This window comes from Fundulus heteroclitus, chromosome 9 (genome assembly GCF_011125445.2).
Source record: "Fundulus heteroclitus isolate FHET01 chromosome 9, MU-UCD_Fhet_4.1, whole genome shotgun sequence".
NCBI classification, from domain to species: domain Eukaryota; kingdom Metazoa; phylum Chordata; class Actinopteri; order Cyprinodontiformes; family Fundulidae; genus Fundulus; species Fundulus heteroclitus.
In genome coordinates, this window is record NC_046369.1 from 25,245,062 (window position 1) to 25,268,099 (window position 23,038).

The 23,038-nt window shown below is 42.2% G+C and overlaps 1 protein-coding gene across 1 annotated transcript in view; it reads right to left on the minus strand.

Moving 5' to 3' along the window:
• Positions 1-1,456: 1,456 nt before the first annotated feature.
• colgalt2 (collagen beta(1-O)galactosyltransferase 2) overlaps positions 1,457-23,038 on the minus strand; it is a 40,232-nt gene continuing 18,650 nt past the window's right edge. The window contains exons 2-12 of the mRNA XM_012864869.3: positions 15,573-15,683; positions 14,147-14,264; positions 13,422-13,556; positions 13,121-13,325; positions 10,702-10,821; positions 10,424-10,497; positions 10,178-10,284; positions 9,669-9,801; positions 8,929-9,056; positions 8,624-8,830; positions 1,457-2,675 (exon numbers count right to left, since the gene is read on the minus strand). Coding sequence (XP_012720323.2) covers positions 2,405-2,675; positions 8,624-8,830; positions 8,929-9,056; positions 9,669-9,801; positions 10,178-10,284; positions 10,424-10,497; positions 10,702-10,821; positions 13,121-13,325; positions 13,422-13,556; positions 14,147-14,264; positions 15,573-15,683 — 1,609 coding nt within the window. The 3' untranslated portion in view covers positions 1,457-2,404. The remainder of the gene's footprint in view (positions 2,676-8,623; positions 8,831-8,928; positions 9,057-9,668; positions 9,802-10,177; positions 10,285-10,423; positions 10,498-10,701; positions 10,822-13,120; positions 13,326-13,421; positions 13,557-14,146; positions 14,265-15,572; positions 15,684-23,038) is intronic.

Genomic DNA, 23,038 nt, shown 5'->3' on the forward strand with positions numbered 1-23,038 from the left:
AAGCAAATCATTTCCACAGCATAATGCTACCACTGCCATGCTCCACAGTAGGGCTGGTATATTCGGTGTGATGTGCAGTGTTAGTTTTGGCTTCGTGTTCTGGGGGTATTACTTCATCTATTGGTTGTCCGACATGCCAATCATTGTTACGCACTCACCTAATGCCAGTGTGCGTTGCTAGTTTCCTCCTGCTGGCTGCACATTCGCACTTCTAGTGTTTATGTAACCGGTTAGCTTCGGTGTTAGCCGTTCATTGTAGCTCCGCTGTTCTCACCGTATACTTTGAACATGGCTGAGCGTCACGAGAAGCGAACCGCGCAGAAGTTTATGAAAAAAAAAGACGAAGGCCTCAAAAAAAGGCCTCAGACGAAAGAAATTAGACCAGAGTAGATTTGGGAGATTCTTTCATGCAACCCCTCTGAGAGCAGGGAGGACAGTCTTCCACATGTGTAGTTCTTCAAAAAGGGACGTGGGTGTTTCCTACTTACACTTCTGGAAAAGTCGTCCAGACTACCTGAAAGGATCTGACCTGAGCAGCTTCTTCTAAGTCTGCTCCATCATCTACGTATCTAGTGGCAAACTTATTTTAGGCTTCATTCAACCATGGTTCCAGGTTAGTTTCTATAGCCTAAGGCACTCTGTTGCATACGAAATGACAATAAAGTTTGTCTAAGTCTGAGTCACTGAAACTTCTCTTCACTATTTTTCTGACCTTAGTTTTCAGGATTTTGTTTGTTCTCTAACAGACCTCTAAGGCCCCTCACAGAACAGCTGGATCCATTTTGAGACGTTTCCAGTTATACACATTTACTAATTCACTTCTGAAGAAAACTGCTAAAACCAGATTTCACGGCAGTCCTCTGAGATTATTTGTAAAGAAAAAACAAAAAAAAGGAAGAAATTGAAAGCCATGAATTCTCAGTTTCTTAGTCTATTACATAGAATCCCAGTATATCTGTGGTCGTAACGTCACCCACTGTCCAAAAGCTCAGGGGGTGTGAGAAATTTGGCAGGAAACTGTATCTGCGACCCCTCATTGCCCCAGTTGTGGGTCTCTGCTCCTCTTCCATCTCACACCCTCTACAGTCGGACGCTGCTGCGGACAGGAGGCATGAAACTGTGAGCAATATTTCACAGAAGTGGGGAACAGCAGGAAGCAGCCCACCACGAGGACATATTGTCCTTTACACGATCGCTGCTCAAAACTGTGATTCTGAATGACCATGAGGTCATGGGAACATCCAATAGAAATATATGCTTGTTCTCAACTCTTCAAACAACAATATACACAAGCTAATGACTATTATGGTCCAGTGGAGAGGGGAAAAAAAGCGACGTCTTCTGCTCTTTAAGCTGGTGGAGGGATTCTTTTGGTCTCCAGACGCTCCACCAGGTCAGCACAGCAACAACAATAACCCAAGCGAGTGTAAAAATTTGCCAGTTTAGTCCGCAGAGATAACATGGAGGCGAGGAAGGTGTTTTATTGCTTCAGCTCAGCAGCACAACTGAACAAAGAAGAGCCTGTGTTGATGGAGAGATTTGGAGAATCCAAAAAAAAAAAAAAAAAATCATCAGAAAATATCAAAACTGTTCATTTTAACGGCAACACCATGTCCTGGAGTATTAACAAGCAGGACCAGCCTGCTGTGAAGGATCCTCTTTCTGCTGCAACAGAAACGTTGAGCCCTGAAAGCATCTGCTACTGCCCTGCTTCTTGGCAAGTGACGGCTGCCTATTTTTATTTTTTGCTCTGTTTGCGTGACATGGACTGAAAAAAGCCAGACACCTGGGTACAAATCGTCAGCCTCTCTCCTCCCAACACAGCTTCGGTTTTGCTTGAACATAAAGAAGCACCTGTGAGGCAAACCTAGACGTAAATACAGTATGTGTAGAGATGTTGGTGCACAGCTTTGTGGGAAAGTTTTTTGGTCAGCTTGAAGTTTCTTTTATTCGCCCCTGCAGTCTGTAAGACACAAATCCGTTCTCTTTAAATTAAAAACAACATTTTTTTTGAAACATAAAAAGGAATTCACATACGTTTCTTTTTTCTTTTTCTCTCTCTCTCTCTTTTTCACATCATGTAAATGTTGTTAGCCAACCTCCATGGGTAAAGTTTTCAGGCCGTAACTGGATCCACATGCACTGAGGAGACACATGGAGAATAAATAAAGCTCTTTGTAGAAGCTGTGCTGGCCCTCGTCCCAGATTCTGCTCGCTTGGTCCCTTCCTCAGGCAGCAGATACGAGGCTCATCTCATTTCTACCTCAATCCACCTGTTGTTTTTTTTATTTATTGTTTTTGGGGGGGTTTTTTGTCGACGTGAATGCCCGTACAGCCTGTCAGCTCCAGCTTCTTTTCAAGTGCGGCTGCGTGGGACATTCACCGAGTCTCTCCTCCGTCTTCATCAGAGCTCGTCGCGTGAGGCTCGGGCGGCGGGAGGCGGCGAGTCTCCGGTGACGCTGTTCTGCGCTACAGACCGGATGCGCCCCTGCTGGGCCGTCTTCGCGTGCTGCCGGTCCCAGTCTGTGGCGACGGCCTCGTCGTCCCAGATGGTGGACGTCTCGGTGTCGCTGATGTAGCCCGGCTCCCCGGTGTAATGGGTGGGGTAGAGCAGCAGCGGCTCCACGGAGAAGGCCCTCAGGTCCCGTGGCTCAAAATGGGACATGTACTGAACACTGATTTGGACAAGGGGAAAGAGAAACAATGGAGCATGAGAGCTATTACTGATATTATTCATTATGAATTGGATTAAAAGTAATAAAGAACTTAGCATTTCAGTTTTCCTTAGAAAGTTATTTGATTCTCCTAAAACCCTCTTATGTTTCAAAATAATAAACAAGAACTTTTTTTTTACCTTAACCTTTAAAGAAATTATTGGCTTTACGAGTAACATTGGGTTCTCTGTTTGACATATAGTGCCCTGCAGTGTTCATTCCCTCTTAGAGTTGGTCACTTCCTCTTGTCTTACAAACACAACCTTGAGCGTATTCTTTGGGGGATTTCATGTGACAAGTCGAAAGAAAAAGATACAAGGTTTCTATTTTTCGTTTCACAAACTAAAGTGTGGCATGCACATGTTAATCTGATACTCCTGAATAATGATCAGTACTGCCATTTGCCTTTAGCAGCCAACTTATAGTAAACAGAGCATTTGTTTTCTTGTGAAGACAGGGTTAGGATGTTAAACAACATTTGGAGCTATAATTATGTTGTAGCGAGATGCTCCAGCCATCAGTTTAAAACGTAAAAGGTGCAGCTGCAGCTCTACTTAATTTGTTCAATAGCATAAAATCAAAGTAAAGTACGTTGACGTTGTCTGGAAAGTCTGGAAAGCTTTAACAGCTCTATATCATATCGTAAGGCACTGTTTGTAGACTCCTTTGTTAACCTAACATTAGTGTCCGGTCAGTAGACGACAGATGTAAGGGCAACCAACAAACCAAAACTTGTCCAATAGAAGTAAACGTTTTCATCGGTTGCTTGTTTTGCATGAACTCTAAAATTAAAAGTTTCAAGCAGACATCTGTTTAAAAGCTGTTAGCATTTTTTTTTCTGCTGAAAACACACCCTCATTGAATAATCATAGTAACAATGTACAAATGTAACAACTGAATGAGACGGCTGCGTTAAAGCCTTGTAATTAGAGTGAGCAATGAGCCGTCTGCTGTGTGAAAACATAATCTGTCGCCAGCTGTCTTTTCAATAAAGGTCACCCAAGTTCACTTCCTCGCTGCTGAAAAAAACGGCAGACTCATCATGTCCTCTAAACAGGACGTTCTGTTGTCTATATGCCGAATGTTACGTCCACTGTCACATGCAGGACATTTGTAGGAAGTCAATAAATGAGCGGAACATCAAGTTCTTTCTTGCACATTTCTCTCCTTGTGTCACAGATTTAAAGGTGTTTTTTTTTTTGTAAAGGCTTTATTGAATAAATTTAGACAAAGACAAGAAGATTTAATTAAGCCTGTCCCAAGTGTCAAAACAAACTTCTAATACCTGTTGTTGTTTTTTGTCTAAATTCTGATGTCAGCCAGATGTTTAGTGTTGATATACAGCCTTGTTATCGGTGTATCAACCATCCAGACCGCGCAGGTCTTCTGGCTCAAGTATACTCTGCATCCCCAGAACTCCCTGCAACCCGCTGCATTATTCCTCTCATACACCATTTCTTACAGTTCTATGCAATTCCAAGGAGATGGCCAATTATGCAAGTTAGACAATTATGTAATTTACAATTATGTCAGGACAGCCAGTAACCACTTTGCTTATTAAGGAGTTGGCATCAGTGCTTTCTGTTTTAGAGAGCAGCTGAGACAATAGTCAGCAAACTTTATGACATTTAAAGGCATACTATGCAACATTTTCAGTTAATTAATATGTTCCATACCATTTAGGATGATTAAATGAGTCATTTCAGGTCAAACAAAGGTTTTCTCGGCCGCCCTGGTGGTCTGTAGGGGAAATACCGTACTTGCAATTGCAGGAGCCCTCGGCCCGCACCCACAGGCTCAGAAGTCTCGTGTGCATCGCGAGAGTCGGTCTTGCTTTACGGCGAGAACTGCTACACACCCCCAGTGAAAGGTATGCTCGTTGCTAGCGCAGTGGCGATATTTGTGCAGTTATCATGGGGGAACCAGGGAGAAAACAGTGAAAGCCCATGTCGGAGCAGGCAAGAAAGAGGAAAAGGGCTCTGGACAGAGAGAGGAGTCGTACACGGGTGAACATCGGGCAAGCTTTTTCTGAATGGCGAGAGCTAAAAGAAAAAGAAGGCTGCAAGGCTGACGGGGACCTCGCGTTTCTGCTGATGTGATTGTAAGTAACATTGGAATGGTTTCTCTCTCTCTGTGTGCATGTTCATACTTTCACTGTGTTAGTCATTGTTTGTACTGCCGTTTTTTTTTACTTTTCGTTGCGTTCGCCTGTCTGCTAAGCTCAAAACAACCGCGCCTGGCTTGATTGAGAAACCGACGGAGAGCATCTTTACAACTTTTACTTTCGCCCTCTGGGGGGAGCCTCGCTGGAAAATCAACCCCGGTTGCATAGTATACCTTTAAAGCAAGGCCCTAAGCAGAGGAACCATTCCTCAGTCTTGTCTGCACAGGACTAACAGGAAGTACTGTAAAATAGGTTACAAACTGAATCATCAATGAATCACATCAAATCAAAGGGTAAGTACGCTAACATTAGCCTAGTATTGTCAATGAATTGCTCTGGATAACAACAGGGTTCTTGTTTACGTAAGAATTTACTTGAAGATACATTTATGCCCGATCCGTCTGATCCAACGGACATACATATGTATGTATGGATATTGTGGGATGATTATCATGTGTAATTAAGTGACATAAGAATATTATTTTAGGCAACCAGGGACTTGACAACAATTGAATTAATGAGGGAAAATCGATGTTTTTGTTTTTTTTTACACGTTATCTGAGGAGAGGATAAGGCACAGATATGATAAGTATGTTTTACATAACTGTACAAACAGCAGCCAAATAGATGCCTTTTTTTTTTACTCTGGTATGCTTATTTATAGCTAAGCTGAACTAACTGGAACACAGAATTATCAAATTAAATTATTGAATCAACGTCAGATTGATCAAATATTCATCTTTATATTATCTGTTTATCTAATCCTGAAAATATTTTAAAAACAGACCAAAGATTATTTCTAATTCAACAATGCTAAGATACAGTACCTCTGTTAATAACACCTTGTGGCTACAAGCCACTATCAGCACAGATACTAAAGAAGAAAGTGGTTAGAAAACGTGTTTTTTTGTTCATCGACTTTGCTATAAATGCTTTATATTAGTGTTTATGTGTTATTGGAAAACTGTAGCCGGAGGGAAGAGAGTATTGCGGAGTGTTTTTGGTGTGACGCGTCAGTACACCAACTCTAACCCTTGATAAGATCTCAGAGGAGCTCAGCTACAACAGCAGACTCTCATTCACACACGTCCTCCACACAATGAGGCCTATTATTATTATTATAATTATTCCTCTCGCCTATGTTTCTGTGCATTTATAAGCAGAAGTGAGCTGCGTGAAAATGAGGACGACACGAGAGCTTTACAAATAAACAATACATAAGCAGGAACATATTTGCGCCGCATTCTCCTTGTCCTCTTTCAACTCTTATTATTGCTTTCTCTTCTCTATGTCGTCTAAAAATGACTAGGAACGCTGTATTCAGTGATTTATACACACCAGACTCACATATTGGTGTGTTAAGAAAGAGCCACACAGTGACACATACACACACTAGAACATGCACACATGCACAGTGTTCATCTCAAACCAACCCCCACGCTCAGAGCTCTATCAATGGGAATCCTGTCCCCCTGCACCGGCCAGCAGGAAGAGCCACGCTGCCCGACATTCCTCAAAGAGAGGGGGAGGAAAAGTGGGTGACACGGCAATGAAGAAGGTGTGCTCTCGAGCAGAAAGGAGTAGAGCAAAACTTTAATGACGCCCATGAGAAGCGTGGGGAAGGACGCGAGAGCTGGAGATGGCTGAGGAGGTTGGCCGTGGCGAAGGAGAGGAGGGCACGAATGGAAAAGCCTCATGTGAAGAAAGGCATTGTTTGTCCTGCGCGAGGCACCGTGAGCCTTCGGGACAAGCCGTGCCCTGTGTGTTTGTGGGGAGAGGAGAGCAGGAAAGTTGTGCCGGACAGAAAGGGAAAGCTGGAGAAGTACAGATGTCTAAAGAGCTACTGCTGGGAGCTGAAGATGACAGAGGCAGTGGTTCACCACAAACTAAAACGCTACACGACGTCCGCAGCGTAAAACAGTCACACAGGGGCCAGCAACCCGCTTGTGTGTGTGTGCCTATGTATAGATAATTACTGTACTGTAGTGCAATTAGTAGTTTTGCAATGCTTTACTGCTCTTTATCTTAGGGTCTGTTTTTACTGTTAGTGGCAGCAGGATTTATGCGTGCTCCTGGAGTTTAAATGCACCCTATCTTTTGATTTTACCCTACTTTAGGTGTGACTAGTTTACCAGTCTGTAAGCAGCATTCAGACACACAACAATATGCCTTTTCCCTTTACAAGTCTAGAAGAGAACTGCATTTGTTTTGAAAAAAAAAAATCCCATTCAGTTATAGACGAATGCATGATGATTTCATACCCCTTCCAAATATTTTATTGGTTTTCACGCAAAGTAGTGCTGAACCACGTAGTGCATAACTGTGAAGGGGAATGAAGACGACATGTGGCTGCTAAATGCTTACAATTCAAAATCTGAAAAGTGCTTTGTGCAACAGTATTTGACCTCCATGAATGAATATTTTCTATATTCACATTTTGCTTCAGTTACAGCTGTAAGTCTTTAGGGATCGTCTCTGCCAGCTTTTCACCTTTAGAGGCTGTCCTTTTTTTAGAAACAGATCATGCTGAGTCGGATTGGATGGATACGGTCTGTGAACATCAGTTTTAAAGTTTCTCAACAGATTCTCAGTTGGATATAGGTCTGGGCTTTGACTAGACCATTCTAACACAGGAATATACTTTGGTCTAATTGTTGTAACTCTGGCTGAATTGTTTTTGGGTTGTTTTCTTGCTTAAATGTTCTGGTCTACTCCAGAACCACCTCGTTAGCCATGTTGAGCTGGTTTTGATCAATATTTACTCTGTATTTAGCTCCATCTATATTCCTATTAATTATGATCAGCTCCAATGTCTCTGCTTCTGCAGCGTTGTGCTGCCACCAGTACCACCATCTTTCATAGTGGGGATAATGCGATCAAGTTGATTTGCAACAATGAAGAGAACATATCATGCTTTTCAATTCTTCATTTTCACATTTAAGTAATTAAGTTAGGGTCTATATAAAGTGGAACAACAATGCTTTGGTCTGAAATTCTGGTCAATTTACCCTCACGTCCCAATTTTCTCCCGTTCTGAGGTGCATCTGCGAGCAACTCGTTTTGGTGCTGTCTCTTTAAATTTAATGGAGGCATTCACACCCCACTCCCCTCCAGGTCACAAAGGTTTCCACTTCACCCTGTTTGGCCATTTTTTACTATGCTGGAGACAGTGAAATTAACGGCCAAACATTTTGACTTATCCACTGGTAGCTTCTGAATCCTTCAGCTTGAACAGTAGAGCCAAAACTTCAACTTGGGCCCCCCAACAAAAACACCCCCCACATACATATATATATATATATATATATATATATATATATATATATATATATATATATATATATATATATATATATATATATATTCAAAATATTCTGCCACCTGAGCTGTTGACCACTGCTGCTCCTCCAGAGATACCATGACACTTGTTGTCACTTCTCACATAAGTGCTCTTTCAGTTTTTAGATTGGACAAAGTATTGACTCCACAGGACTGAATACAAATGTATTCCAAATTATTCAGATGTTAATCTGTGAGACCTTTGAAAACCATGTTTCATTTCCCGTCTACTCTGCCATTATGTGCTACCTTGTGTTACTCTGTCACTTCAAATCCCAATTAAATACATTAAGGTTTAAGGTTATATTGTGACAACATGTGCAAAGGTTCAAATGCTTTGGATGCTATTGCCTGGAGCTGTTTGTACTTTGATTCTAGGTCTGAGAAGTGCAAAGTAAACACTGACTTGGGGTGTTTGTTGAACATGATGGGAAGAAATTCATCGACGGGCAGCATCTTTGTGAAAGGCTGAACCGCCAGTAACTTCTGGGCCCCTTTCAGTGAAAGAGCGTAGGCGAGGGTCCAGTAGGAATAGTCGGCTTCAACCAGGTTGTTCACACCTTCCACTGATTGCTCTGGCTGCTGTATCTGCATACGCTTTCTTCCCACGTAGCTGAAGGAAGAATAAAAAACAGTGTCAACGCTCTTCTAGATGCTAATAAGACTAATCCACACACAAATGCCAATTTGTGTATTCAGACGTGTTCGTACATGAGGTCCCAGTCCAGCTGGGTTCTGTCTATGTCCTCCATTATTTGCTGAAGCCTACGTTTAAACCTGGGCTCAAACCTCACATCATCCTCCAGAACAAGGACCTTCTGGAGGCCATGCTCGACCACCTGAAGATCAAAGAACAAAAAAAAGGTACAAATTAAATAGAGAAATGGCTGCGACTTCTGCTCGCTGACCAGTTTCCTTCCACTGCACCACCATGCTTGACATTTGGTGTAAAGTGTTTATATTTTGAACAGAACATGCATGCCTTCTTAAAACAGGGATACCAAACCTTCTTAAAAGTATGTTAACAGTTTATTTGCAACACCCCTTCCTTAAACTAGATTAATAAATAGATAGGATCCCCCAAATTATCTCCACAACCAAGCTGGACAGTTTTTTCCCTTATTATATGTCAATAGATGTTGCATTTTAATCCAAATTATAACACTGCCCTACTGTGCTTGACAATTGCTGCTTTGTATTTTAGTCTGATTCTAACATGCATCTGTAGACTTCCTCGCAGCTTTACTGATGATATCATTGCTGCAATCATTTTTTTTTCTTACAGACTGAAGGAAATTGCGTTTTAAATGTTTTTTTTTAATCATGTTGGCACGTTATTTGTGTTTCACAAGGGGCTCAAATTCTGGTTGATCAACAAGTATAAAGAAACTCTGAGTTACGCACAATCTTTACTTTAGATTGTATCAAAGAAAAAACTCTCCAGCCCTCACCAGTTTCCATATAGAGTGATGACTCAGGAAGCAGCCGATCTCCCCTCGGGTGAGGACGCGACCAGAATATGGATCCTTGTAGCCTGGCAACATTTCAATTCCCAATGCCTGCAGCTGGGATGTATTCAGAGCTCTGAGAGCAAGAGAAGAAAAGAAAGGCATGGAGGACAGGGAGATGAAAAATACTACATTATGCATCTAGAAACGCTTTATCCAATTGAATTGGTCATAATTAAAAACATTGCAAAGACACAACAATCAGGTTGGAAGGAGGGGGGGAGGGCTTATGAGATTTCTTAAAAATGGATTAAAGCCTGCCAAGAGGAGGAAAAATAACTCAAGCATGAAGGAATGAATACAAAGTGAGAGAGGAAGGATGGATTTAATGAGAGGAAATGTAACAAACTCAAGATGAAAGACCAAAGCTGCTGCAACGACTTTAGTTTTTACAGATAATTCAGTGTTAGAAGGTCCTTCAGATTTCTGATTCAGATGCATTTGTGACCTACTTCCCGTCCACCGCGTCAATCAGCGAGGCACGGAGGCCCATAGAGGCCATTGTTTTCAGCATCCTGGTCCGTCTGTCCAGCCGGCGTTTCAAGTTAATCAGGAAGATCTAAACGATGCCAAAGAAATGAGAAGGCAAAACAGGTTTTACGTCCAAAACAATCCTTCCACAGTGGCAAAAAAACGCAACAATATAAGATTTGACAAAGAAAGAGTGCAGATTAAAAAGCAAATGCAGACGGACTTACCTCATCAAAGCCCATTGTGTCTGGGGGCACCGGCGGAGCATAGACGTACGGCGAGGGCTCGATGTCATGTTCAACTGATTAGAAAATGGAAGAAGGTCAATGTTAGACAATTACTACATTTCCTCTGAACTAAGTGATCAGAGGGGGAGGGGGGGGATAAGCAGCCAAGGAGTGGAGAGGGGCAGAAATGGTGCAATCATGAAGGGTCATCGAGGTCAAGAGGTGAAGAAGAAGTGTAGAGCTGATCAAATCTAAAGGTTAGCAGTGTGGAAACTCACTCAGGGCTTCTGAGAAGGTGTGTATGAAACTCTCCGTTTCATCCTCCACGTTTTGCTGGGCCTTGAGTGGGACAGGCAGGAAGCCGTAATGCTCCTTGTTGCACACGTACATCTGCACGCCTAAAACCCACACACAGAAATAAATAAACAGACTGCTGCGCACCAAACATCCACAAACAAGCACGGAAATTAGACCAGCACTTTGTCCTCTTACCACGTTGACCGAAACAGTGATGCAATATGACAAACGCAATGTTTAGCTCATGTTTATATGCAAAACAACTCAAAGAAAATGTAATAAAAAAAATGTCAACATCACAGTGTGTGATATTTATGTGCCACGATGTTAGAAATGAATGCTTACTGTATTTAAGTGAACTTTGCTTGTGCTAATTAATCTGAAGTTTCTTTGTTTGATGCTTTGTCAGAATTGAAGTGGATCATTTATAAGATGCTTTGAAAACAGCAGCAATTTTCATCCCTTTATAAAGGTGAAATAAGAGACTTTTTTGCCACATAATAATAATAAACAAATACTTTTTCTCAACTGTTAAGTCCCAATTGACTTCATTTAGATCACTTAGATGATGGAACTAAAACTTCCACAATGAAAAAAAAGGAATAAATTACCTGGAAGTAAAAAGGTCTACAGATCTGCGTATCGTGTACGAATGTGTGCGCGTTACTGAGTGCAATTGGGTGAATGTGGCTCATCGTAAAGCGCTTTGAGTGGTCAGTATGATTAGAAAAGCTCTTTATAAGTTCAATCCATTTCCCATTTCCCTGTCTGCAGGGGATAATGACAGCACGGCAAATTGGTGCAAGCAGGTGAGAGAAGAAAACACAGATATACTGTATTTGGTGTATTTAGTCTCATCAAAAACGTCATTATGGTTACACATAATGCCAATAATGGTTGTCAATTCTTGATTTGGAGATTAAAACCAGTTAATCTTATAGATAGTTTACATGTAAACTTAAAATCTCCTATTTTTAAACAAAGTCACTATGAGTTATTAACTATAGTTGATTAAGACAGAAACAAAAAACAAATGATAAACATTTTCGTATTTAAGAGGCTGGTGGCCAGAGGTGGTTATGTTAATTGTTAAGCTTAATCAATAATTTGGTTTCAATAACTATACAAGTGGTGTCCACTCATATAGTTTGGCCCTTGGGCCATTCGCTAGCCGTGGGATGATTCTGTGGGGCCCCCTGACCACAACTTGGCTCACCAGCACAGATGATAGATGTGAATTAACAATTTCTTGGGGAAAATGTTTACTTACAAATTAAAATATTCTTAAAATTTAAGGTACAGCATAAAAGCATGTGCTTTTTATTAACCTTGTGTTCTTGGCTTTATTTAAAGTTTATGTTAAACAGGATCACAAACAGACTCAGGTGCATCCATGCGGAGTTGGCTCCGAGGTTGAAACATGGTGGTGGCAGCATCATGTTTCAACCATCCATCTTTTTGTTTCTAAGAAAATGACTTGGCCTCTAGAAATATTTCAGAGAAATTATACAAGTGCATTAAACTTTGTGAAAGTTGTAGTAATCCCTAAACAGTAAATAAAACCTTGAAATGAGAAAAGAAAACTGAAAAGTAAGCAGGAGAAATGTAGAGAGATTTTTTTTATACTTTTTTAAATAAAATGAGGGAACTTTTCAGCTCATAATTCATTTGAAATGTGTGTAAAATGTATAACAAAACACAGAAGATGAGATGCAATCATTTAAAGTAAGAATACTTCTTCCTTTTGCACTTTCCTGATGCATCTCAAGCAATAATGTGGATGCGTGCCTTGACTCTATTAACAACAGCAGGACAAGTTTCTTTTGACTTCAGCTCTGGGTGGATAACCAGCAGAGAAAGTGCCTGAGGGCCACAGGGTAAGGTCTCAAGGGGTCAAGAAAACAGGTGCTCCATCTGGATGGTAAATCTTTGTAGCAGGACAATAATGGGCTTTAAGACCGATAACGTCTGACCAAAAACTCACAGTAATTGGATGTGCTTTTATCCCGCTGGTCCTGACATTCATTTATGAGTTGGACGAGAATTAGCTCTCCATCTGCAAATGTTTACACAAATGCTTTGGTGTGGTTCTTTGGTTTTTAAACCACATACGGCGAAGTTTAACGGTCCTGTTTGTTACCTGTTGCCAATTATTCACTTGAGGTCCCAAGATATACAAACTGTGCAGCACAGCGACACACTGCAGGCATTTATCTCAGTCATCTAGCACTAATCTGACACATTTGCAGAAAATGAGTAAAGCTCCTTCAGCTCTGCAACAGTAACCTTTCGGTTCCCAATAAGTGCTAAGAAGCTTAGACAGTTACTGATGTGCATTTCATTGAGGAATTTGCTTCTTCGCATGAAGTCTCGGGGTTTGGTGAGAGTTTTCAGGCTGACCTGCTTGACGTGCTGAGAAGGCAAACACCATGATATCATCAAAGGCCCAGCTGTAGTCCGGATGAGGTGGGTAGAAAGCCAACTGCTGGCTGGATTCACGCCGAAGGTCCAAAAGGAAGGTGCTGTGCACCATGGGGACAGGGAAGCAGCCGAGCCTCTTCCACTCCCTGATCGGCTGGTAGTCCGGGGTTCGCTTGTAGTAACCCTGAGAGAGAGGAGGGGGGGGATGCAGGAAAGCACGTTTAGCTGATGATAACTCTGAGAGGACGGGAGAACGCGCCGACGTCTGCCTGAGCTGCACCTGTGGGGTGACGCCACACCAGTAGTTGGAGTAGAGAGAGCGAGACTCCATCATGGGCGCCACCAGCGTTACGTTCTCGGCCATCAGCAGGTTCAGCACCCGAGGGTTGGTCAACAGGTTGTCGCTGTCAACGAACTGAGGAGCAAGCAGGGTTTGGTCACAGGAGCGCCTTCAGGCTCAGAATGTTTCTGCTTTACGTTTAGTTAAAAAAAAAAACACAAAGCTGAAATCAGGCAAAAAGGACAGGAGCTATCCAGAACAGAATTACACATTCAGATAAAATCTAGGGAGCAAAGCTAAAGTATTCACGCCCCTTAAACCTTTTTACATTTCATCAAGTTTCAACCACAAACCTTGATTTTATTGTAACTTCATATGATGGATCAACACAAAGTTACTTGCAGAACATTTAAAAAAAACATACAAGACATCTATTATCCCATCTTAGAATTATGCACTACTTTGTGTTGGCCTATCACACAAAATCCCAATAAAATATACGGAAGGGTCGTTAAAACATTTGCAAGGCAGTGACTGTTAGATTCAATGTTGGATAAACGTTTTTGGATCACAATCAGTCACATTTTAATGACAAGTTTGATTACGATTTTACTTCTAATATGTCAAAGTTACAAGCATGAAAAAAATACCTGCTGTGCCAGTATTATTTAGTATCAGTGTGCTAATTTGATGTTTGGCTGCATTTTTTCTACTCTAGATGTTACCAGTATGTAGTCGGCCCATCGCTCCCGGGCTGCCTTCAGAGCCGCCTGCCTCAGCTTCATAACATGGTTGAATCTGGAGGGAGGCCAGTGTTTCGGACCCCACTCATCTGTGTAGGAACTAACGCAAAAATGCAAAGGGTGTCAATTCAAGCAACAGGAGTTTTCTTTCATATTAGGAAGGAAATCATTGCAATAAAGGGAAAATCATTTAAACACTTGGTTCAGACATTTTTAAGAGAAACCAAGAGTGCACAGACTGCTCACCTGCTGACTGAATGTCAACAGATTTTCAACTTTTGACATTATTCTCCAGATCAATGAACACAACATAGTTGACCGACTGACTCTTACTAAAACAGGAGCTCATTTTTAACAGGAACACAGACAAACGAAGACATAAAGTAATTTGGCCGCCGCTACTGAAAGGACAGCTTCTTGCTGAGTTCGCTACATAAACTTGGATCCCCATCCAGCCGTGGGTTTGGCACAGTTTCAGTTTGTTGTTTTTACTTTTCCATTTCTGGTCGGACGGTAGCTAGAGGCAGGTTAAGGTGAGAGGAGCTATTTTCTTTCACACGTGCCTTTGTGGCTATTTCTCCTGCTTTTTCCTATTTTAATCAGTGGCTAAGAGAAATTGTCCTCTTTGCCGCTTCATAGATATACCCCATGGAAACCAAAATTCATGAATTACTAATAAAAAGGTTCAACATATTTTGATAAACTTAAAAATAAAAAACATATGTCATATCTGTGCTAAAAGGATTGTTACCGAAAATTGTAACAATGTTTTTTTTTCCCATTGAATAACATATATTCTAGTTTTTTTCCATTGTAAGGTTGCTCCAATAAATGATACATTCATTATTACGCTTCTTTTTTATTTACTTTTTTTCCAAATGTATTCATTTCTCAGGTACTCTGGTTTTTACCTTTCTTAATGAGGGGTGCTAATAATCCTGGAGGGCATGTCTGCTGCTCATTTTACTGCTTTCAACAAAAAGGTTCAGGTTTCCCTGTAAAGTGTCAGCTGCTAGTTAACCAGGTGACCATACAAGTACTTTGTACTAAATCTATCACTTCTATATCTATATCAACAATTTGTAACCAGGAATATACAATACATGAATAAGTATTTAATGCTTTGATATTTAGAAATATCAAACAGAAATTTGTCATACAGATATATGTAATAAATAAAAAATGTATCTCTCAAAGAGACAGCAGGAGGACACTATCTGTATGCTTCTAGTGACGGAGACAAGGCTTTCTAGCCTCATACTTTAAAATGAGAAATAATGACAAATATATATTTTTGTCATCATTCATATTTTCTCGGTGTAAAATTGAAATCAGAAGGTCAGAATTGTACAAGAACAGAAAATCAAAACTGGCCAAAGAAAAAGAGCATCTCTGTCTGTGAACGCACCTCGGCTCCTCCATCGGTCTCCACTCCACGTAGTGATAAACACGCTGCGCCCTCTTCAGCCATTCTCTCAGCATGGCGGTGGTGTTGTCCACATTATGGTCTGTCGCTGCCCTGTAAAAGAGCCAACACATGCACTCATTAAACCCAGCCACAAGCTGGGACCTGCTGGGATCAAGCGACAGAAAACGGAAGGAGGTTCCAGCAAGCAACCTTAGTGTTATGAACCACATGTTCTGACCAGGTCCGGATTATCCATAAGGGCCAGTGGGCCAGTGCCCAGGGGCACCAACCATGGAGGAGCACCTCATGACACATGCTTTAAAAATATATTTTTCATAAATTGTTATATTATTTACTTGAAATTGTTGAAAGACCATGCATTATTCGTTTTGTGAACACTGATGTCACAATAATAATAAATGATAGATAAATCAAGATTAGGCTACATGATCCATCACTCCCCCTCCCCAATTTGTCATAGTTGAGCTGGTCCACAAGTACGTGCAAATGTATCGTCTTTTTTAACGCTACAGAAAATTAATCCATTACAGAAATCCCCTTGATTATGTCTGATGTTTTTGACCGGAGGACAGCACGGGTAAGGGAGGGGGGGCTTTGAGGTATAGTGCCCAGGGGCACCACATTGTCTTAATACGGGCCTGGTTCTGACTAAGTAGCTGTAGGAGAATGGACCAAGTCTGAGGAGCCGCACCGCACTGCAAACAAGGCTTTTCTCAGGTACTATGGTTAGAAATGATGATGCTGCAGGCTCTAATTCACGCTTACAGGGTGGCTCTTTATTTCGCAACTATTCACAAAGCCAGTCATTGCAGAACTCCTGCACTAAGTCTTAATAAAACATAAAAAATGCTGAGGAAGAGCTGATGCAATAACCACGTTGCATAAAAGCCGTCCAAAAGTGGGAAAGCGCAGCCTTACACATGTGCACTTACAGTGTGTTAGTGTGCAAATGAAGTCAACAAGGGTGCATCTGCCGGTTTGTCACCACTGTGGTTTGCGACTCTGTTTCTTTTCAAAGATTTCCACCTTGGTTAACGCTGTTGACTCAGAGAAGACACTGCGACCACTGTATGCGAAAGTACGGGTTTGTGCAGGCCAAGAAAATGAAAACCACAAACAAGCCCGTCCATTGCATTTTATCAGTTTAAAAACAAAAATACAGACATCACCTGTCCCTTCCTCTAGTTAGTTAGTATTTAAAAGTAATTGAAGGGAAAACTGTCAACAGGATATTAGGAAAATCCTGAGACCAGCTGCATGAAAACAGACACACATTTGGTAGCGTTGGAGTTTTCCACTGCCGGCAGTAATATTCCTAGCTGTGCCGTCTCTAAAAATCGCCGTCATTTTTAGGTTGGACAGACAAACAAATAAACACACTTAGACACAAAAAAAAAAGATCACGGTCTGCTCACTTTTACAGCTACCCAGCCACACGCAACACCTGTTTTCTGCAGGAGGGTCATATGCAATTTTACACATATTGAAACAATCACACAGAAAACCACATTTTTATTTTTAAAGCTATGCCCAAAAATTCAGATCTCAGTTGCACGGGAAATTTTCATCCTATTCAGCGAAACAAATAAAAGCGCCATCCAGAATAAACACCTGCAGGCCGCAAACCACAGGGTCAAACATTCTAATGCTATGTGCCTTGTATAATGTTTGTGCTTGCAAATGTGTGGCAAAGCACAAAGATGATCATTTTTGCGACCTGGGAATGTTCTTTTACAGCAGTGTGACCTGGTATTTATGTGCTGCGGGACTGCTAGTTTCACGTTTTCAATGAGCGTGAAGTAAAACTGGGAGGATAATAGCACAGAGGCAGCGAAAAGCTGCCTTTGATGACTAGCTGCTGATATCTTCTATCATAGGCCGGGTCCATACTGGAACTCTCTGATAATGACAAGATGTGCAAACACGTTTATTTACATGCTTTTCCAATAGGCATCTGGAGCAGAAAAAAAAAAGAGCCGTGCTCCTGCAGACTCCAGCTGCAGATGATCAAACAAGAGAACATCTTAGAAGACAAAGAAAAGGCAACGTATAGTGCCACTATGGGAACGGTGTTTGAGTATTTGTGCAGCAGAGCTTATTAAAACATCCTCCGCATTTTGGTGATGGCTCCGACTTCGCAAGACAACATTCTTACTTTTAAATGCTCTCCATGGCAGGACTTGCTCTCCCTGCATTCAGACCGAGTGAAGACCCAGGCAAGCCTGTGCCTGTCGAAAATGACTGAACATTCTGGGCACTCCTACATCAATAAGCAAGACAATACTCATGCAACATTTGCTTTTTGACTTTATACCAGGATTTTATGGGGGGTTCAAGCCTAGATGAATAATGCATACTTTCCCCAATTTTGTGTGGAGATATTATTCCTCCTTCAAGCTGCTCCAGGTATTCAGGCCTCAGTACACTGTGTGATTTTCCGTTACAGCCATTACATCTCTGGGCACTCTCTTATTTATGGATATGAGAAACTAAATGATGCTTAAAGTTCCTTGCAAAGGTATTTATGCCCCTTGCACTTTTCCACATTCGGTCACATGAAAACGATAAACAGTAGTTTTAAGTATTTTTATTGGATTTTGTATAACGGACCAAACCAAAGTGGCGTATATTTGTTAAGTGGGAGGTAAATTAGCCGTGGTTTTCACCCTTTTTTTAAAAAACAAGACTCTTAAAGGTCTGGAAGGCATTTGTATTCAGTCACTTTGAATTTGCAGTGGAGCATCAAAGATGGGAGAATGAAAGGTGGACAGAAATGTTATCCTCTGTGGAGAAGAAAAACGAACCTAGATGGTCCTGAGGGCTTCAAACATTACCATCATGAACAGGAGAGTCCGCTGGAGATGGTTTCTACAGAGGAGGAGGAGCTTTTCCATCAGGGTTACGCAGGGGCATCAAACTGTGGCATCAAACTGTGGCAGCAAACTGTGGCTGGCTATGTGAGGATGTTGTTGACAAAAGACTCCATGCAGGAAAATAACACTCTATCCTATAACATACTATCCTGTATGTTGGTCAGATCGAAATCCCATTAAAAACAACATGGCTGCCCCTCAGCTTCATTTACCAACGTTTCCACCAGCCTACTGGAAAAAGTGGCATCTGCTTTGGGGACTTTTTGAGCTTTTATCATCAGATGAAAAGTCAGTTTAACAAAATTTTTAATACATCTCGTCTCTTGCTACTTTTTCTTCTTAGGTCTCGTGGTTCTACTGACAGATTTAGCTGTGTGCTATTTCGTGTTGGTCTTTCACATAAACTCCCAGTGACATACCCTGAAGTTTGTGTTTACAATGTGACGTTTCACACTGCAAAAAGAGAACTGAGAATAAGTAAAATTTTCTTCAAATGAATGTATTTGCCCTGGATTTGAGCAGGTAAATAAGATTATTTGCCAATGGAATGAGTATTTTTACCCCTAAAATAAGACAATTAGACATCCTGCACTTGAAATAAGATGATGGAGATGAATAGTTCCTATTTTAAGTGCAAAAATCTTATTCCATTGGCAAATTGTCCTATTTACCGGCTCAAATCAAGGAAAAATACTTTAATTTCAAGAAAATTTTTCTTATTTTTAGCTCTATTTTTGCAGTGCAGTGGACTCCTTTTCTCCCCAGGTTTAGCAGGCTCTTCTCCATAACGCAGTTACTGACAAGAGCCTCTTCTTTTTTTAGTTTCTTCTTCCTTCAGGCAACCAACATGTATCAGACCCTCTGCAGCTGTTTTCAAATCCACTGGGGGATTTTGTCCATTGCGGATGGAATTCTAAACAATAATCACTTACTTCCCAGAGTTACTGAATGAGGAGACGGAGGTGATGAAGTTCCAGCACTTTTATTGAGAAACAGAGCAGAGATCACATAGATGGAAAGTAATGGCACCCCACAGTCCCGCTGCAGCCTCCTGTCTGCCCTGTCTCTGCCCCTCCTCCCTATCGGCTCTCTCTAATACTCGACAGCAGCGCCGCAGCTACACAAAAATAGAGCCAGTCTATCCTAGACAATCAGTATTCTGCATAGTAACATGCAAGCATTGACCTTGCAATCAGCAAACAGTGGCTCTCATACACAGCCATCATGTCTCCAAGCCTCCAATGTCCGAGTAGCGTGAGGCCATAGTGACTGTAGGATAAGAATCCCACAACATCCATCTGTCCTTTGAAGGAAAATCCAAAATGGGTGTGCACCCCTCCATGCAAAGCAGAGAGATTAATGGTTATTTAGTTGTCCTCAGGAGAGAAATGCAACAATCTGGGTTCCTAAATTCCCTTATTTCTCCCTGCTATACCTACTGTATGTCTGTCCCTCTCTCCTGCCTCATGCTGTGTCCAGGCGTTGCTGTTTTTCAAGTTTACAGTAAGCAACAAGCTCATTATTCTGTCGCCTGCAGCTTTAGGGGTTAGGCTTCCTCTCTGTGAATTTATGAGCACCATCTGGACAACACATGAGTGCAGCTGGGGCCCTCACCTACAGACCCCACCACTTCTTCTCCTACCAATTCCAGAGACGGCCATTCGTACGTCCCATTTCCAATCTCAGCAAGTTCTGTCTTTGCGTATAGACATGCAGGTGGTCGTCCAGTTGCTATTATCACCATCAAAGATTAGATGAGGTGCAACGTGTTAGAGCAGAAAACATTTGGGGGATTCCTTGTAAGAACACCGCATGCAGCGATCAGCCTTCAACTTCAATGCACCTGTCTCGTTCTGTTGTTGTAGCCAGAACAGCTCCGAAAAGCTGGGAGCTTTAAAGGTGTATGAGGAGGTACAGCAACAGGATATTGGCAGTAGATCTTCGTGTGGGCTCCAGGATGTGGATTGTTCCCGCAGTTTCTCAGATCCTCAGCCAGACTGGAGTAACTCTCACCAAAATCTACTTTTTTTTTTTACAGATAAACTGTATAAGCTGGGCCGTACTGTGTACTGCTTTAATGTTACTGTGCAGATTTTTTTTTTGTTTTTTTTATGTGAAATTTTTAGTTTTGCTATATATGTCATAAAACCGTCTTAGCGCTTGGGGTTGAACGGTGGTTATTCCAGTTGAATCTTCCTATTGGATCAAATGATACGTAGAGCATAGAGAACATTGATCAATAACCTTTAGTGTTTGTTACTGCTTTAAACGTTAGCCCATGTCAAAAATGATCTTGCTAACATCACTTTACCACTAAAGTGCAGATGAGGGCCCATCCTGTCCTCCACAAAGCGTCCTTTAAGGTGACGAGGAGGGTGAAAAATCCTCCACCTCAAAAGACCGATCCATGGCGAATCCACCAGTGTCACTGTGGAAAACTCCCTGCTGAAAGCTGCGTCGTGACGTCAGAGACGTTATTAGGAACATACCACGCGCCTGCGCACATTCATGAACAGACTTTAGTGTGTGCTCCGCTAGCAGGCACTTGTAGCTTTGCTTCAGCACCTTACTAAAATGTTGATTCCTTTGTGTGTACGTGTGCGTTGATGACAATGTAAGTACATAATTCCTACATACGTTTGTGTTTACTGCACGCTATTAGTTCGGTAACCGTGTAACCTTAGTTGCCGCGAGCTCCAGTGTGTTCAGACGAGGAAGTACGAAGCTGACGTTCATCTATTGGTTTGCCGTCGCGGGAGTGGTTCAGTTTGGGAGCTGTTTGGCAGTGCTCTGAATTGTAGCGTCGTTTCTGCTATTCTGGGGATGTTCAGGATTGTGGGCTGGCTTCCGAGTGTGGTGCGGAGCGCTTGTGGAGCCGGTGTGTTCGGGTAGATAGTCGTTTCTCGACCGTGCGGGGAGGGGAGCTGCTTCTACCATTTGTGGTCTTTGTATGCCACCTTGTGGACATTTGGTGTGCCGCATTCATGTGTTCTGTGTTGACACCCTGGGTGCCCAGTTCTCAACTGTGTTATCCTGTTGTTGCTTGCTACTTGCGGTGGTCCTCTTCCTTGTTACATTACTGTTACTGAAATGTTACATAATTACAATATATATTGGTAATGTAACTGGATATGTATATTTGATTCTACTTGAAACCAAATATTCTGCATATGTTAGAATTTGTATATGTATATCTGGAATCTAGATGTACAATATTATTATTATTCTTCCTGTATATGTTTATCTTGCAGAAACCACGCGTACCTCTACACACTCATATATTCTCTTACATGATCAGCAATAAAGTCCGTAAGAACACCTAAAGTCGCAGCTGTTCTCTGACCGGAGCACATAGTCAGTGAGGGAGCGACTAGCTACCAACGTACACGTCCGTCACCAGTGGTCCTTCGAGCCGGATAAGCTCCGCCCACTGCGCTATGGCGACCTTCCCAGGTGAATACGGAGAGGACAACATCCAAGCCCGTCCTCAGAGAAGGAGACAGCTCCCACGGCATCTTGGGGACTACGAACTCGGTTTCCCAGCCAAACAGCTGCCCCCCTTTGATCAACATCTCCATCAGCCTACCGTGAGTCAACCAGCTAGCCAGCTAGCGTCTGCCGACTTCATCACGCCTGTTTTAACTACGCAAAGTGCAAGCAAAGAGGAGCAATGGCATCGTATGGAAGCACGTCACAACGACCTAACCAAACAACTACAGGAGTTGCAGATCGCAATGGACAATGTTAAACGACTGTCCTACCCACGAAGTGCTCCAGTGTACCAGCCACCATATCCTCCACAGTTCACTAGCGTACCAAGGCTAATCCTGGACAGTCCTACTAGCGACCATTGGTCAACACCAGTGCACAGCCCTACTCGCTACACTGCTGTCGCTAAAGAAGAACCCATACAGCAGCCAATGTCACAGCACAACTCCCCATTACGACAGTCCAACCTTCAACTGCAGACCGGGGAGCCAGGTACACAAGACCAAGCCATGCTTAGCCAGCCAGTTCATCAGGCATCGGCACAACTACTGGCTGATGACGGATGGATTTCCAATCCTATCTCCGTACCCCATACCCCAAATAGACAGAATGTACAACCGTTACAGTCTGTGCCACAGCCCATTATGTCACAGGTTTTGCCAACACAGACTGCTAACCATCCACCTCCTGTCCAACAGAGTAACTCTTTCCCTCATCCTCCTTTTATACATCAGTCCTACCCTCAGCACTCTGCCTACGTACCCGCAGTTCAACATTACCCATCACTCCTGCCAGCTACACAAATGACTACAATGCCAACGCCTAACAGGCAAACCGTCCTACCATTGGAACCTACAGCTCCTGGTATTTTGGAGATGGCCATTGCCTCTTCTTACGGCATTCCAAAGCCCAAGCTTATCCCATTCAGCTCTGGCAGGGAGAGTGACTTCATAATGATGAAGAAGGGACTGGACAGTGTGCTAGGTCCACACAAGCACCTAACCGAGGACTACAAGTACCAAGTGCTCCTCGACCTCCTCAAACTACCAAACGCCTATCAGGTGGCAAAGAGGTATGTCAACG